Genomic DNA, 14,031 nt, shown 5'->3' on the forward strand with positions numbered 1-14,031 from the left:
TGCCCAACAATTTATGTTCTTCTATGTGTCTGACAATTTTATTCTTTACTATTGTTCTGACTAATTTGCCCAGTACTGATGTTAGACTTACCAGTCCATAATTGCCAGGATCACCTCTAGAGCCCTTTTTAAATATTGGTGTTACGTTAGCTATTGTGACAAAGTTCCTCCTCTGCCTTGGTGGGTCCTGTACTTATTGATGGATTTGCTTGCCTCAGAGATTCACGGCAGCCCTCAGGTTGGTCATTTTTCCTAGTGTCTCAAACTTGCCGTTCACTCAGCTAACCTCATCACTGGCCATTACGGGAAAAGAGAGGAGAACAAGCCCCACAGTGTCTGCTGACCCACCTAGTGGGTCAGGGGATAGGCCAGGGGCCTTCCACAGTCCAGGTCACCTCTTCTTGTCTCAAATAGGGAGTTGAGGGCGATGGGGGGAACCCAGGCCCACCCTCTACTCCGGGTTCCAGCCCAGGGCCCTGTGGATTGCAACTGTCTACAGTGTCTCTTGTAACAGCTGCATGACAGCTACAACTCCCTGGGCTACTTCCCCATGGCCTCCTCCCAACACCTTCTTTATCCTCACCATAGGATCTTCCTCCTGAAGCCTGATCTTGCTTGTACTCCTCAGTCCTGCAGCAGCACGCCTTCTCACTCCCTGCTCCTTGCACCCTCTCCCCTAACTGATGGGAGGTCCTTTTTAAACCAGGTGTCCTGATTAGTCTGCCTGCCATAATTGATTCTAGTATGTTCTTAATTGGCTCCAGGTGTCTTAATTAGCTTGCCTGTCTTAATTGGTTCTAGCAGGTTCTTGATTGCCCTAGTGCAGCCCCTGCTCTGGTCACTCAGGGAACAGAAAAGTATTCATCCAGTGGCCAGTATATTTGCCTTCTACCCATCTCCTATACCCCACTGGTCTGGGTCTGTCACACTATCTTCCAGTCATTGGGTACAGAAGCTGGTTTAAAGGACAGGTTACAAACCATAGTTAATAGTTCCACAATTTCACATTTAAGTTCTTTCAGAACTCTTGGGTGAATGCCATGTGGTCCCAGTGATTTGCTACTGTTCAGTTTATCAATTAATTCCAAAACCTCCTCTAATGACACTTCGATCTGTGACAATTCCTCAGATTTGTCACCTACAAAGACTCAGGTTTGGGAATCTCCTTAACATCCTCAGCCGTGAAGACTGAAGCAAAGAATTCGTTTAGTTTCTCCACAATGACTTTATCATCTTTAAGTGCTCCTTTTGTATCTCGATCGTCCAGGGGCCCCACTGGTTGTTTAGCAGGCTTCCTGCTTCTATTTAAAAAACATTTTGTTATTACCTTTTGAGTTTTTGGCTAGCTGTTCTTCAAACACTTTTTTGGCTTTTCTTATTGAATTTGTACTCTTAATTTGGCAGTGTTTTTCCTCCTTTCTATTTACCTCACCAAGATTTAACTTCCACTTTTTAAAAGATGCCTTTTTATCTCTCACTGCTTCTTTTACATGGTTGTTAAGATACAGTGGCTCTTTTTTAGTTCTTTTCCTGTGTTTTTTAATTAGAGGTATACATTTAAGTTGAGCCTCTATTATGGTGTCTTTGAAAAGTGTCCATGCAGCTTGCAGGGATTTCACTCTAGTCACTGTACCTTTTAATTGCTGTTTAACTAATCTCCTCATTTTTGCATAGTTCCCCTTTCTGAAATTAAATGCCACAGTGTTGAGGTGTTCTTCCCACCACAGGAATGTTAAATATTATATTATGGTCACTATTTCCAAGCGGTCCTGTTATAGTTACCTCTTGGACTAGATCGAGAATTGCCTCTCCCCTTGTGGGTTCCTGTACCAGCTGCTCCAAGAAGCAGTCATTTAAAGTATTGAGAAATTTTGTCTCTGCATTTCATCCTGAGATGACATATACCCAGACAATATGGGGATAATTGAAATCCCTCACTATTATTGAGAATTATTATTAGGTAAGATTTGTGTGTAGCCCTTTCACTGTTTTATGCTTTACTCCTAGTGTTAAAATTGAACAGTTGCATAATTTAACGGCTTGTCTCACTGAAGTCAGACTAGATGATCATAATGGTTCCTTCTGGCCTTACTTTATGACATCTATGAAACATACTTCGTTATTACGGTATCTCCAAAGTCCTTTTTTTCCAAAATAATAAAGAGTTTAAAAACAAGTGTTATAGACATACATACCACCTCAGCCTTTTGGTGGATACATATTGCAACTCATATGACAGATCACTGTTGAGCTATACTAATGAGGAGCACTCTAATACCGTATCTGCACCAAGGGATGAGTTATGGCACGGTTTCCAAAATCTGGGGTCCCATCCTAATTCATGAGTGCAAAGAGGAGAAATAATGAGGACAGCTAAATGATGTAGAATCACTCCACATGGCACTGCAACTTTAGTAACAGATTTGCATGTCAAGCAGTTCCTTGAAAAATACTTGCCTACAATTGGCTGCAAAATTTGCTCATGTATAACCAAAAAAACCACTTTCCCTCTGTTGATACTCACACTTTCTTATCACCTGTTGGGAATGGGCCACATACACCCTGACTGAATTGGCCTCGTTAGCACTGATCCGCCCTCCCCCCCAAACTTGGTAAGGCAACTCCCATCTTTTTATGTGCTGTATATTTATAACTGCCTACTGTATTTTTCACTCCATGCATCTGATGAAGTGGGTTATAGCCCACGAAAGCTTTTGCCCAAATAAATTTGTTAGTCTCTAAGGTGCCACAAGGACTCCTCGTTGTTTTTACAAAAAAACAAAAGAGGGCAACAGATTTAATAATGGAGGAAAAAAGAATTAAAAATTCAGAAAATACAAGGAGGAAAAGAAGCCAAGCGAAAACAGGAAGCAAAATAGGAGATGCAATTGGGGACTTGCCTCAAAAAAATTAAGAGTCACTTGCTTAGGGAGAGCTTCAACAATAACTCAATCACCTGGCTTTCACTGAAGTCAGAGACTTGCAACTTTAAATACTAAAATATTTAATTTTATTACATAAAACTAAAAGTACAAGAATTCCAAGTGTCTTTAAGTGTACATTTTTTACCATGCAAAGACATATTGTTTCTGAAACTAAAAAAGGGGAGAACTCAGTTACATTAGGAAGATTTTAAAATTAAAGTAACAGACAATGTAATAAATAACCAAATGAGTTTGAAACACAACCAATACAGGTATCTCACTCCATTTCTAATTTTAAAAAATGACTGCATCACAAGCCCTCCATTAAATCACAGTCATTTGCACTGGTTCCCATTCAGACACAGCCAGATAGAAACTATGTCCAAATGTTGTCCAAAGACAATGGATTATCCTCACTGGGGACTATTAGAAAGAGTGGAGAGAACACTCTGCAAGGCATAAAAGGACAGCAGGATGGTGTACTGTCTTCCTGGAGCAAAGACAAGACATCACCGAAAGACTGGTGAGGAGCATAAAATCAGTAGGGAAAGCTTTCCTGTTTATGATACATGTAAGCATGAATGACACTGCTTCAGATGGCATTTAACAGAAAAACGAAGACTTCAGGGACCTTGGAAGGAAGACCAATATAGAAGACGAAGAGAAGAGATGACAAAATAATAAAGGCTAGGAAAGTGGCATACATTAGAGGGTTTTGGTTTTATGGGACCTTCAAAAGGCCACCTTCTGTGGTAAAAGGTTTAGACAATCATCATGTCAATAGAGGGGAACCAATCAATCTTCTGGGTGACAGACTAGTTAGATTAGTCAAAAGGGCATTAAACTGGAAACAAAAGGAGAGGTTAAGTGGGTAAACAGAACAAATAATCACACATAACTCAGACTCAGGGTATCATAAATGTAATGAATAAAGGTGTTAAGGGATATTAAGACAAGAAATTATTGTTTATATACCAATGCTAGCAGACCTGGATAACAAACAAGATGAATAAAAAGTACTCATTTATGTAAATTGTTATTGAACCATAGTGGGAGTATTCATGTGATTGGAACCTTAAAAATCACGAAACGTTCATAGTAATGAATATGAATCAGAAGCTAGAAATTGAAGAAAATTAATAAGAGAAGCAAAGGGACACAAGGAGAAATCTATGGCCAGAATAGTAAGGCATTTTTTAAAATATATTAAGAACAAAAAGAATCCTGAAAATGGTATTGGTCCATTCCTAAATGGAAATGGTACAATTACCATTCATAAATGCAGAAAAGGCACAAGTGTCAATAAATATTTCAGTTCTGCCTTTGGGAAAAAGCAGATCATAGTAATCTCATATGATTACTCTTTCCATTCCACTAGCATCTCAGGAGGAAGTTAAACAGAGGTTGCTAAATTTTATGCATTTTTAAATCAGCAGGTCTGGATAACTCAAATCCAAGTTTTAAAAGAAATAGATGAGGAGCTTCCTGTACTGTTGATGTTCAATAAGTTCCAGAAAACTAAACAAAAGCTAATATCGTGCCAACATTTAAAAAGGGTAAATGGAATATCTGGGGTATTGAATTCTGCCTGTCAGTCTGACATTGACACCAGGCAAGGTAATGGAGTGGCTGATACAGCACTTGATTAATAAGGAATTAATGGAGGCCAATGGAATAACTATATAATTAACTATATAATTAACTTCGACTTCTATAAGGTGTTTGACTTGGTATTGCATACCATTTTAATTTAAAAAAACAGAATATAAAATTAACATGCCACACTTTAATAGATTAAAACCTGACTAACTGATAGGTCTCAAAAGGTAACTGTAAACAGGGAATCCAACAGCTCTGTTTCTAGTCGGGTCCTGCAAGGATTGGTTCTTGACCCTAGACGGTAATATTTTTATTAATGGCCTGGAAAAAAAACCTAAAGATCACTAATAAACTTAGCAGATGAATAAAAATTGGAGGAGAAGTAAATAAAGAAGAAGATAGATGTGATCTGGATTGCTTGGTAACCTAAGCACAAGCAAATCACATGCATTTTAATAACGCTAATGCAAATGTATAAATCTAGGAACAAAGAATGTAGGCCATACTTACACAGAGGGGGACTCTATCCTGGGAAGTCATGAATCTGCAAAAGATTTAGGGATTGAGGTGGATAATAGCTGAACATAAGCTCTCAGTGCGACACTGTGGCCAAAAGGGCTAATGCAATCCTGAGATGCATAAACAAGGGAATCTCAAGTATAAAGAGAGAGATTATTCTCTCTATTTGGCTCTGTTGCACCCGCTCCTGAAATACTATGTCCATCTCTGGTGTCCACAGTTCAAGATGGAGTTTGATAAACTGGAGAAGGCTCAAAGAGCCATGATAATGATAAAAGGATTAGAAAATATGCCTTATAGTCTGATTGTACTCTTTGAGTCAATCTATTTAGCTGAAAAAAAAATGGTTATCTACCTTTCTTAACTGTTGTTCTTCAAGATGTTTTGCTCATGTAGATTCCATTCTAGGTGTGCGTGCACCCACGTGTGGCCAGAGATTTTTGCCTTAGCGGTACCCATAGGGCCAGCTGTGGAGCCCTCTAGAGTGGCACTCATGTCAAGGTATATCAGGTGTTGCCAGCCCACATCCTCTCAGTTCCTTCTTGCAGACAACTCCAACAGAGGGGCAGGGCGGGTGGGTAATGGAATGGACGTGAGCAACACACCTAGAAGAACAACAGTTACGAAAGGTAGGAAACTGTTTTTTCTTCGAGTGCTTGCTCATGTCGATTCCATTCTAGGTGACTTGCAAGCAGTATTAATGGAGGTGGGCTCAGAGTTCACCACTGTGCAGCTTGTAGTACAGCTCTGCCAAAGCCAATGTCATCTTGAGCCTGCTGGGTCAGCGCACAGTGCGATATGAACAGAAAACCAAGTAGCGGCCCGACAAATTTCTTGGATCAGCACCTGCGCCAGGAAGTCCACCGAAAATGCCTGCGCCCGAGTCGAGTGAGCGTCACGATTGCCGGTGGGGGCACTGTTTTTTGCCAGCTCGTAGCAATAGCGGATGCAGGCCGCAATCTAAGATGAGATTCTCTGGGCTGACTTATGGAATGGCCGTCTTCTGTCAGTGTAGAACGCCAGCACCCGTCTGACATCCAGAGTATGCAACCTGCACTCCTCATCTGATTTACGAGGCTTTAGACAGAGAACCGGTAAGTAAATGTCTTGGCCAGTATGGAACTGGGAAACGACCCTGGGCAGAAAAGCCAGGTGCAGGTGCAGCTGGACCTTGTCCTTGTAGAAGACCGTACAGGACATCTGCCAGCCAAAGTTATAGCAACGCAGAAGGACACCTTCCAGGAGAGAAGCGGAAGGCAGGAGGAAGCTAAGGGTTCAAAAGGGTGTCCCGTGAGCTTCGAAAGCATAAGATTCAGGTCCCACGGGGGGACCTGGTCCCGGATGTGCAGGTACAGGTGTTCTAGACCTTTCAGGAATCGTCCCGTCATGGGATTGGCAAAGACTGATCTGCCTTTAAGCAGCGGGTGGAACGCCGAAATGGCCGCGAGGTGTACCTTGACTGAAGAGAATCATAGAATCATAGAATATCAGGGTTGGAAGGGACCTCAGGAGGTCATCTAGTCCAACCCCCTGCTCAAAGCAGGACCAATCCCCAATTAAATCATCCCAGCCAGGGCTTTGTCAAGCCTGACCTTAAAAACTTCTAAGGAAGGAGATTCTACCACCTCCCTAGGTAACGCATTCCAGTGTTTCACCACCCTCCTACTGAAAAAGTGTTTCCTAATATCCAATCTAAACCTCCCCCACTGCAACTTAAGACCATTACTCCTTGTTCTGTCATCTGCTACCTCTGAGAACAGTCTAGATCCATCCTCTTTGGAACCCTCTTTTAGGTAGTTGAAAGCAGCTATCAAATCCCGCCTCATCATTCTCTTCTGCAGACTAAACAATCCCAGTTCCCTCAGACAAGCCCTGGAGCTTAAGATGCAACAAATAGTCCAGGATGTCCTGCAGTAAGGCTTCTTCTGGATGAATGTACTTGTCTGAGGCCCAACATGTGAAGCACTTTCACTTTGCAACATAGGTAGCCCTAGTGGAAGGTATCCTGCTGCCCAGCAGGACCTTTTGGATTGCAGCTGAGCACTCCCGCTCATCAATACTTAGCCACACAGCAGCCACGCCATCAGGTGCGGCAGGTTGCTGTGGTTCTGGGACAGCAGATCTAGCCTGAGAGGTAACTGCAGCGGGTCGGCCACCGAAAGACTCAGCAGCATGCCAAACCAGTGCTGGCAAGGCAACGCCAGGGCTATGAGGATGAGAGATACTTTGTCTTGCTTTGCCTTGAGCAGGACCCTGTGGACAAATGGCACCGGCGGAAAGGCGTATATCAGCGCTCCCGACCACGGAATCAGGAAGGCGTCCACTAGGAATTACTTGTCTCTGCTGTGCAAGGAACAGTATATGTGGCACTTCCTGTTCCATCTGGGCGCAAATAGGTCCACCTGGGAAGTCCCCCGCCTTTGGAAGATAAGGCTGACCACCTCTGGATGGAGGGACCATTCGTGGTGAGATGAGAATATGCTGATGAGGTGATCTGCCAGGACATTCTTGGTTCCGGAAAGGTGGGCAACCACCAGATGGATGGCATGCCGCACAGCATGCAGAAGTCCCAGAGGCTGAGTGCCTCCCGACACAGGGGTGACGACCTGGCGCCACCCTGCCTGTTGATGTAATAAATTGCCGCTGTATTGTCCATGAGGACCTGCACCACCTTGCCTTTCAGGTGGGGCAAGAACACCTCAGAGGCCCGGCACGCTGCCTTGAGCTCCCTGATGTTGATATGGAAGGCAAGATCGTGCTGCAGCCAACGGCCCTGGGTGTTGAGCTCACTCAGGTGGGGCCCTCAGCTCAGGTCCGACATGTTTGAGACCAGGATGAGCGATGGTGATGGTGACAGAAAGGGAACTCCCTGCAGCACTGACTTGGGGTCTAGCCACCGATCCAAGGACAAGAGGACGTGGCTCAGTACCGTGACCACTCGGTCCAGGGGGTGCCTGTTGGGAACATAGACCACGTTGCCAACCACGTCTGCAGAGGTCACAGATGAAGCCAGGCTTGACTGACAATGTATGTGCATGTTGCCATGTGGCCCATCAGCTGCAGACTTGTGTGAGCCGCAGTGATCGTATGCCTCCTTATGTGGGCAATGAGATCCAACATGGCCTGAAAGCGTGCTTCCGGAAGGATGGCATTGGCTCGCGTGGAGTCCAGAACCGCTCCGATAAACTCTATGAGCTGGACCGGTGTTAACGTGGACTTTTCTATGTTTATTAACAGGCCCAGCTTGCTGCAAGTGGAGTGCACTTGGTTGAGACTTCTATGCACCTACTCTGGAGACCTGTCCTTGATGAACCAACCATTGAGATACAGAAAGATTGGAATCCCTCAACGTCTGAGGTAAGCTGCTACCGGCACCATGCATTTCGTGAACACCCTGGTGGCCGAGGACAGGCCAAAGGGCAGCACCATGAACTGGAAGTGGCGCCCAGCCACTATGAAATGCAGGAAACGTCTGTGTCCTGGGAATATGGAGACATGGAAGCAAGCATCCATTAAGTCAAGAGTGGCATACCAGTCCCCCAGATTCAGGAAGGTGATAATGAAGGAGACCAAGGAGACCACGAGGAACTTCAACTTCTTGAGAGACTTATTGAGGCCACGCAGGTCCAGGATGGGTCTGAGGGTCCCCTTTGGCCTTTGGGATTAGGAAGTATGGGGAATAGAATCCTCCGCTTTCCATGTCTTGAGGAACCACCCCCAACTGCATGAGCTTGTTGACCTGCTGAACCAGTTGTTGTTCATGAAAGCAGTCCCTGAAGAGGGACAAGGAGCAGGGGGGCTGTAAGGAGGGGTATCCAAAAACTGCAGGGTATAGTCCCGAGCTACTATGTCCAGGACCCAGCAGTCAGAGGTAACCTGCGACCAGGCCAAACAGGAGGGAAAAGGTAGTTGAGGAAACGATGTGCAGGATGCAGCCAGATGACTGGGGTGTCACTCTCGAGCGCACCCTCAAAACGATTGCTTTTGGCCCCCCTGGGTACTTAGTGGGTCCAGGCTGGGCTGGCGAGCAAGAGGAGGAAGGGCAGCGATGGTTAAACCCAGATCCCTGTCGAGATTGCCAAGGCCTCGATGGCAGCGGACGCTGAAATGGCTTTCTGGCAGACTGTGGGGTATGCATGCCCAACGAGCAAAGGGTAGCCTTAGTGTCCTTCAACCCACATAGCCTGGCGGCCATCTCATCAGAGTTTCTAAGCTGTTACTTTAATTTGACATATGAATATGTGTAGAATTTATACTCAAACACTGATTTAAAGGTTGTATATATTTCTAACTAGACAAAAAATAAAATGAAAACTGATTTTTCCATAAAGTTGCCATAAAACTTTTAAACAAGTAAATTCTCTTACAAAGCTAAACTTCAAGTTATAGTCACTATTTCTTTTTGACAAGTTCTTACACCATAACAAAATGTGATAAGTACCATGTTAAGATCTGAGGTATATAGAAAGCTAAAGGAATTACAATAAAGGCAGTTTAGTGTTGCTATAGTACTTGCTTTCTGCCAATCACTGCAGTTTCTTACCTTTCTCAAATAGCAAAATACATCAGAAAGTTAAAAATATGTAAGAAGTTTTAAATATATCATTTTGAAATATAACCTACATTTATCTGCAGGCAGGCAAATACTGATAACCTTCAATACTTCTTTTTGATACCAAAGTGAAATCAAGCATCTATTTCTAGTCTATAATCCAATATATTATCAGCATACTTACTCTGCCATTACACTTCTGACATTATTTGCATACAAAGATGGATTTTTCTTTTCCTCTTCTGAAGGTATATAAACAGGTAGGAACTGTACATAGAAAACTAAATTATATCAAAATATTTAACATTTAAAAACATTTGTATTATAACATTACAGTGAAAAATAAAATAGAACTGCTACTTATATTTATAGGACTGCAACAATATCAAGTTGAAAGCAATCAAGCAATCAAAAATAACATTTAGAAAATTAAATCTTCACACCCTGAGTTTAGAAAAGCCACACCAAATGCTACAGAAGACCATACAGGTATAGCTCTGCTTATTTCTACCTTACAGACACAGATTAAGCGATGTTTGATTTCCTCTTCTGAGTTAGGAGCAGGAAGATATTAACTGTCTTCCCAAACTCAATGATTCTCCATCTTCATTCTGCACACCATTTCATAAGAGAACATTTGTTTTATGGACCCTTCCCATACCTCTAATCTTTCAATCCTCCATTATCTGGTTCCTGGTTCGTTTGTTCCTGGCTATGTGGATAACCAGGAAGAGCAGTGACCACACCAATACTGGTAGTGATCCATACACTGTTTTGAGAACTTAGATGGTTCTAATTCATTAGGCATACTTTTAGGATTACAAGATGCTGCTTATCCCAACGTCCAAACACCTTTCACATAAAACAGATTAGGAATAGTGAAGATCTTAGTGGACATCATGGAGTCTCTGGCTTTTCTCCCTTTTTGGGTACTGTGACCGAAAGCACCACATATTCACATTCTACTCACGACAATAATCTTTGTACAAAATATACCTTGTGAAAACTAACTCGCTGGCCAATAATATCATGGTGAAATATATGTAGCAACATATGTAAAGTTATGAAATCTCCCCGCTTGATGTTCTTAGCACATGTTCAAACCCATGCAGTAGCCCTACCCAGGCAGAAGGTTTCTGAACGAAGAAATGTGTGTTGACCTCTATTTATATATAAGTAGTAAAAAGGGTCTGTGAGACAGCAGGCAGAGGAAATGGCAGGAGATAAAGAAAAATTGCATTTCACCAAACACAAGTGAGAAGAAAGAGCATGGGAGCCTCCTTCACCACCAGACTCCATGTCACCTTCTTTACTGTTGAATAAACTTTGCTTTAAGGGGTAACCCTCAGAAGAATCCACTTCAAAGATTAACTGGACTATACGAGGTTTGAGAGTAGCAGCCGTGTTAGTCTGTAGTAAATGGCAGAAAACCTCAAACTCACTCTCTTTCACCAAAGACAACAAAGGAACCAGCCCTTTGATTTTGGGGGGAGATCCTGACCTGAGAATTTGGTCAGCCATGTTGCTGGAATCATATGGTAAGGATTTTACCTTTAACCATATTTAGATTAAGTTTTAGCTAAGAAAAAACATTTCATCTTTATTTTTCTTGTACTCCATTTCTGACTTTAATACCTGATACTTGAATTCACTTCGAATCCTATCTTCTTTTATAATAAATTAACATTTTTTAATCCAAACCAATCCAATGCTGTGTTTAAACTGAACTGTTTGGGAATTCCAGTTAAAGTGGCAAACTGTTGAATATTGACCCTTTACAAGGGCAACTGACCTTTAATATCTGAAGTATCCAGGAGTGGCCTGGATAGTGAAGAATTCTCATTGTTGGACAAATTTGGCACTAGGAGTGTGTTGGGGGTCAACCGGCAAGTAGTAACCAAGGCTGGTGGAAGCCAGAGTGTGACCAGTGGTGTTGCTGACAGGCTGCTAGGGGTCAGAGCTGCTGGACCAGGGCTGCAGCTATACACAGTCAGTCTGTGACCTGCATGCTAACAGGCTTTCTGTGAGTGGCCCAGGTTGGGAGCTACAACATCAAAGCATTGTGAGGCACCCAAGGTTGCAGGGCAGGTGGTGACAATCCCTCACTTATCTGGATTGCGAAAGGTGTCTAATAGTGAAAATTTAACAGTATGACAAAAGAATATTAAAGTGACTTATGAGAAAATTACTTGCTTTCAGAGGAACACAATTTATGATCGAAGTACCCTTTTAATGCTTGTGCTCTGAAGGTATATCACCGGATTTCATTCTTGACCTACCAGTGCAGTCAACCATACATTTTCCTCACACTTAAAGTTTTTTTGGGATCTCTGTGGTACTGGTAGCTGTAACCTACAGTTTTCTTACTATTCATTAGTACCTCTTCTCCTGCTAAAATCTTCTAAATCAATTCCTTTATCAGTGGAAAGCAATGGCTCCTAAATTTCGGTCAATTCAGACATTAAAATTATACCAAAAAATCCAGATGTATGAATAACATTTCAACTTTTAAAGAGAGTGGGAGGCCAGTGATTTGCTGGGTCAAAGTCTCAAATCCAATGAGGCTTCTGACCTAATGTGTTACTAAAGCTGGTGTAAACCAGCAAAGGGACACAATGAGAAATTTATGGAAAGCAGAGTTAAGGACAATAAGGAGGTTTTATTTATTTATTGTAAAGTATATCAAAACCAAAAAGGAATCTTAACAACGGTGCTGGTCCATTCCTAGACAGACATGGTAGAATTGTCAATCATAATGCAGAAAAGTCAGAAGTGTTCAATAAATATTTCTGTTCTGTATTAGTGACAGAAGCAACTGTATATAGCATATGAAGAAATACTTTTCATTCTAATAGTAATTAAGTCTGACATTAAACAGCAGCCACTAATAAGTTAGACACTTAAATCAGAAGATCCAGCTAACTTGCACCCAAGAGCTTTAGAAGAGCTGGCTCATGAGCACTTTGGATCATTAATGTTGATGTTCAGTAACTATTGGAACACTGGGAAAATTCCAGGGGACTGAAAGAAAGCTAATAATGTGCCAATATTTAAAATGGATACGCAGGAAGATCTGGATAAATATAGGCCTGTCAGCCTGCTATTAATCCTAGCCAGCAGTTCTCAAACTGTGGTTTGGGACCCAAAGTGGGGACCCCCGTTTTAATGGGGTCACCAGAGCTGGCATTAGACTTCCTGGGGCCTGGAGCCAAAGCTCAAGCCCCACCGCCCAGGGCCAAAGCTGAAGCCCGAGCCCCACCACCTGAGGTTGAAGTTCTTGGGCTTCAGCTTTGGGCCCTCTGCCAATGGCAGTGGGACTTGAGCTTTGTCTCCTCCTCCCCCGAGGGCAGCGAGGCTCGGGCAGACTCAGGCTTCAATCCCCACCTCTAGGGTCATGTAGCAACTTTTGTTATCAGAAGGGGGTCACGGTGCAATTAAATCTGAGAACCCATGTCCTAGGCAAAACAACAGAGCAGGTGATATGGGATTCAATTAATAAAGAATTAAAGGAGGGGAATTATAATTAAATGCTAGTCACTATGAGTTTATGGAAACTAGATCTTTTCCAACTACCTTGATATCTTTTTACAAGACGATAGGTTTGGCTGATAAAAGGTAATAGTGTTGATGTAATATATTTAAACTTCTATAATGCATTTGACTTGGAACTATACGACATCTTGATTAAGAAACTAGAATACAAAATCAACATGGCACATATGAAATGGGTTAAAAGCCAGCTAACTGACAAGTTTCTAAATGTTACTGTTAATCGGCTCTTGGCCCTATACTAACATTTTTATCAATGACCTGGAAGAAAACAAAATCATCACTGATAAAGTTTGTGGATAACACAAAGATTGGTGGACTGGCAAATAATGAAGAGGACAGGTCACTGATATAGAGTGACCTGGACCGCTTGGTAAACAGGACACAGGCAAACAAGGTGTTTCAATATGGCCAAATGCAAGGTCATACATATAGAAACAAAGAATGTAGGCCACAGTTACAGGAGGAGAGAGACTATCCTGGGAAGCAACAACTCTGAAAAGACTCGGGGGTCATAGTAGATAATCAGTTGAACATGAACTCACAGTGCAATGCTTTGGCCAAAAGGGCTAATGCTAACTTTCGGTTTACAAAAGAGAATACTGAGTAATGGTCAAAAGGTTATTTTATATCTAATTCTGTCAACAGTTCAAGAAAGATTTTGAAAAATGGAAAGAGTTCAGAGAAGAGCTGAAGAATGATTAAAGATTGAAAAACATGCCTTTGAGTGATAAGCTAAATAGATTGAGTCCCTTGAGTCTATCAAAGAGAAGGTTAACGGGTGAGTTGATCACAATCTATATGTTCCTTCTTGAGGAACAAATATTTGATAACAGAAGACTCTTCAATATAGCAGACAAAGGTATAAAAAGAACCAATGGATGGAAG

General features: G+C 42.3%; 1 protein-coding gene across 1 annotated transcript in view; it reads right to left on the reverse strand.

The window, feature by feature from the left end:
- LPCAT1 (lysophosphatidylcholine acyltransferase 1) overlaps positions 1–14,031 on the reverse strand; it is a 168,268-nt gene that overhangs the window by 93,833 nt on the left and 60,404 nt on the right. The window contains exon 9 of the mRNA XM_077809180.1: positions 9,779–9,861. Within this exon, the coding sequence (XP_077665306.1) occupies positions 9,779–9,861 (83 nt within the window). The remainder of the gene's footprint in view (positions 1–9,778; positions 9,862–14,031) is intronic.

This window comes from Eretmochelys imbricata, chromosome 2 (assembly GCF_965152235.1).
Source record: "Eretmochelys imbricata isolate rEreImb1 chromosome 2, rEreImb1.hap1, whole genome shotgun sequence".
Taxonomy (NCBI): Eukaryota; Metazoa; Chordata; order Testudines; family Cheloniidae; genus Eretmochelys; species Eretmochelys imbricata.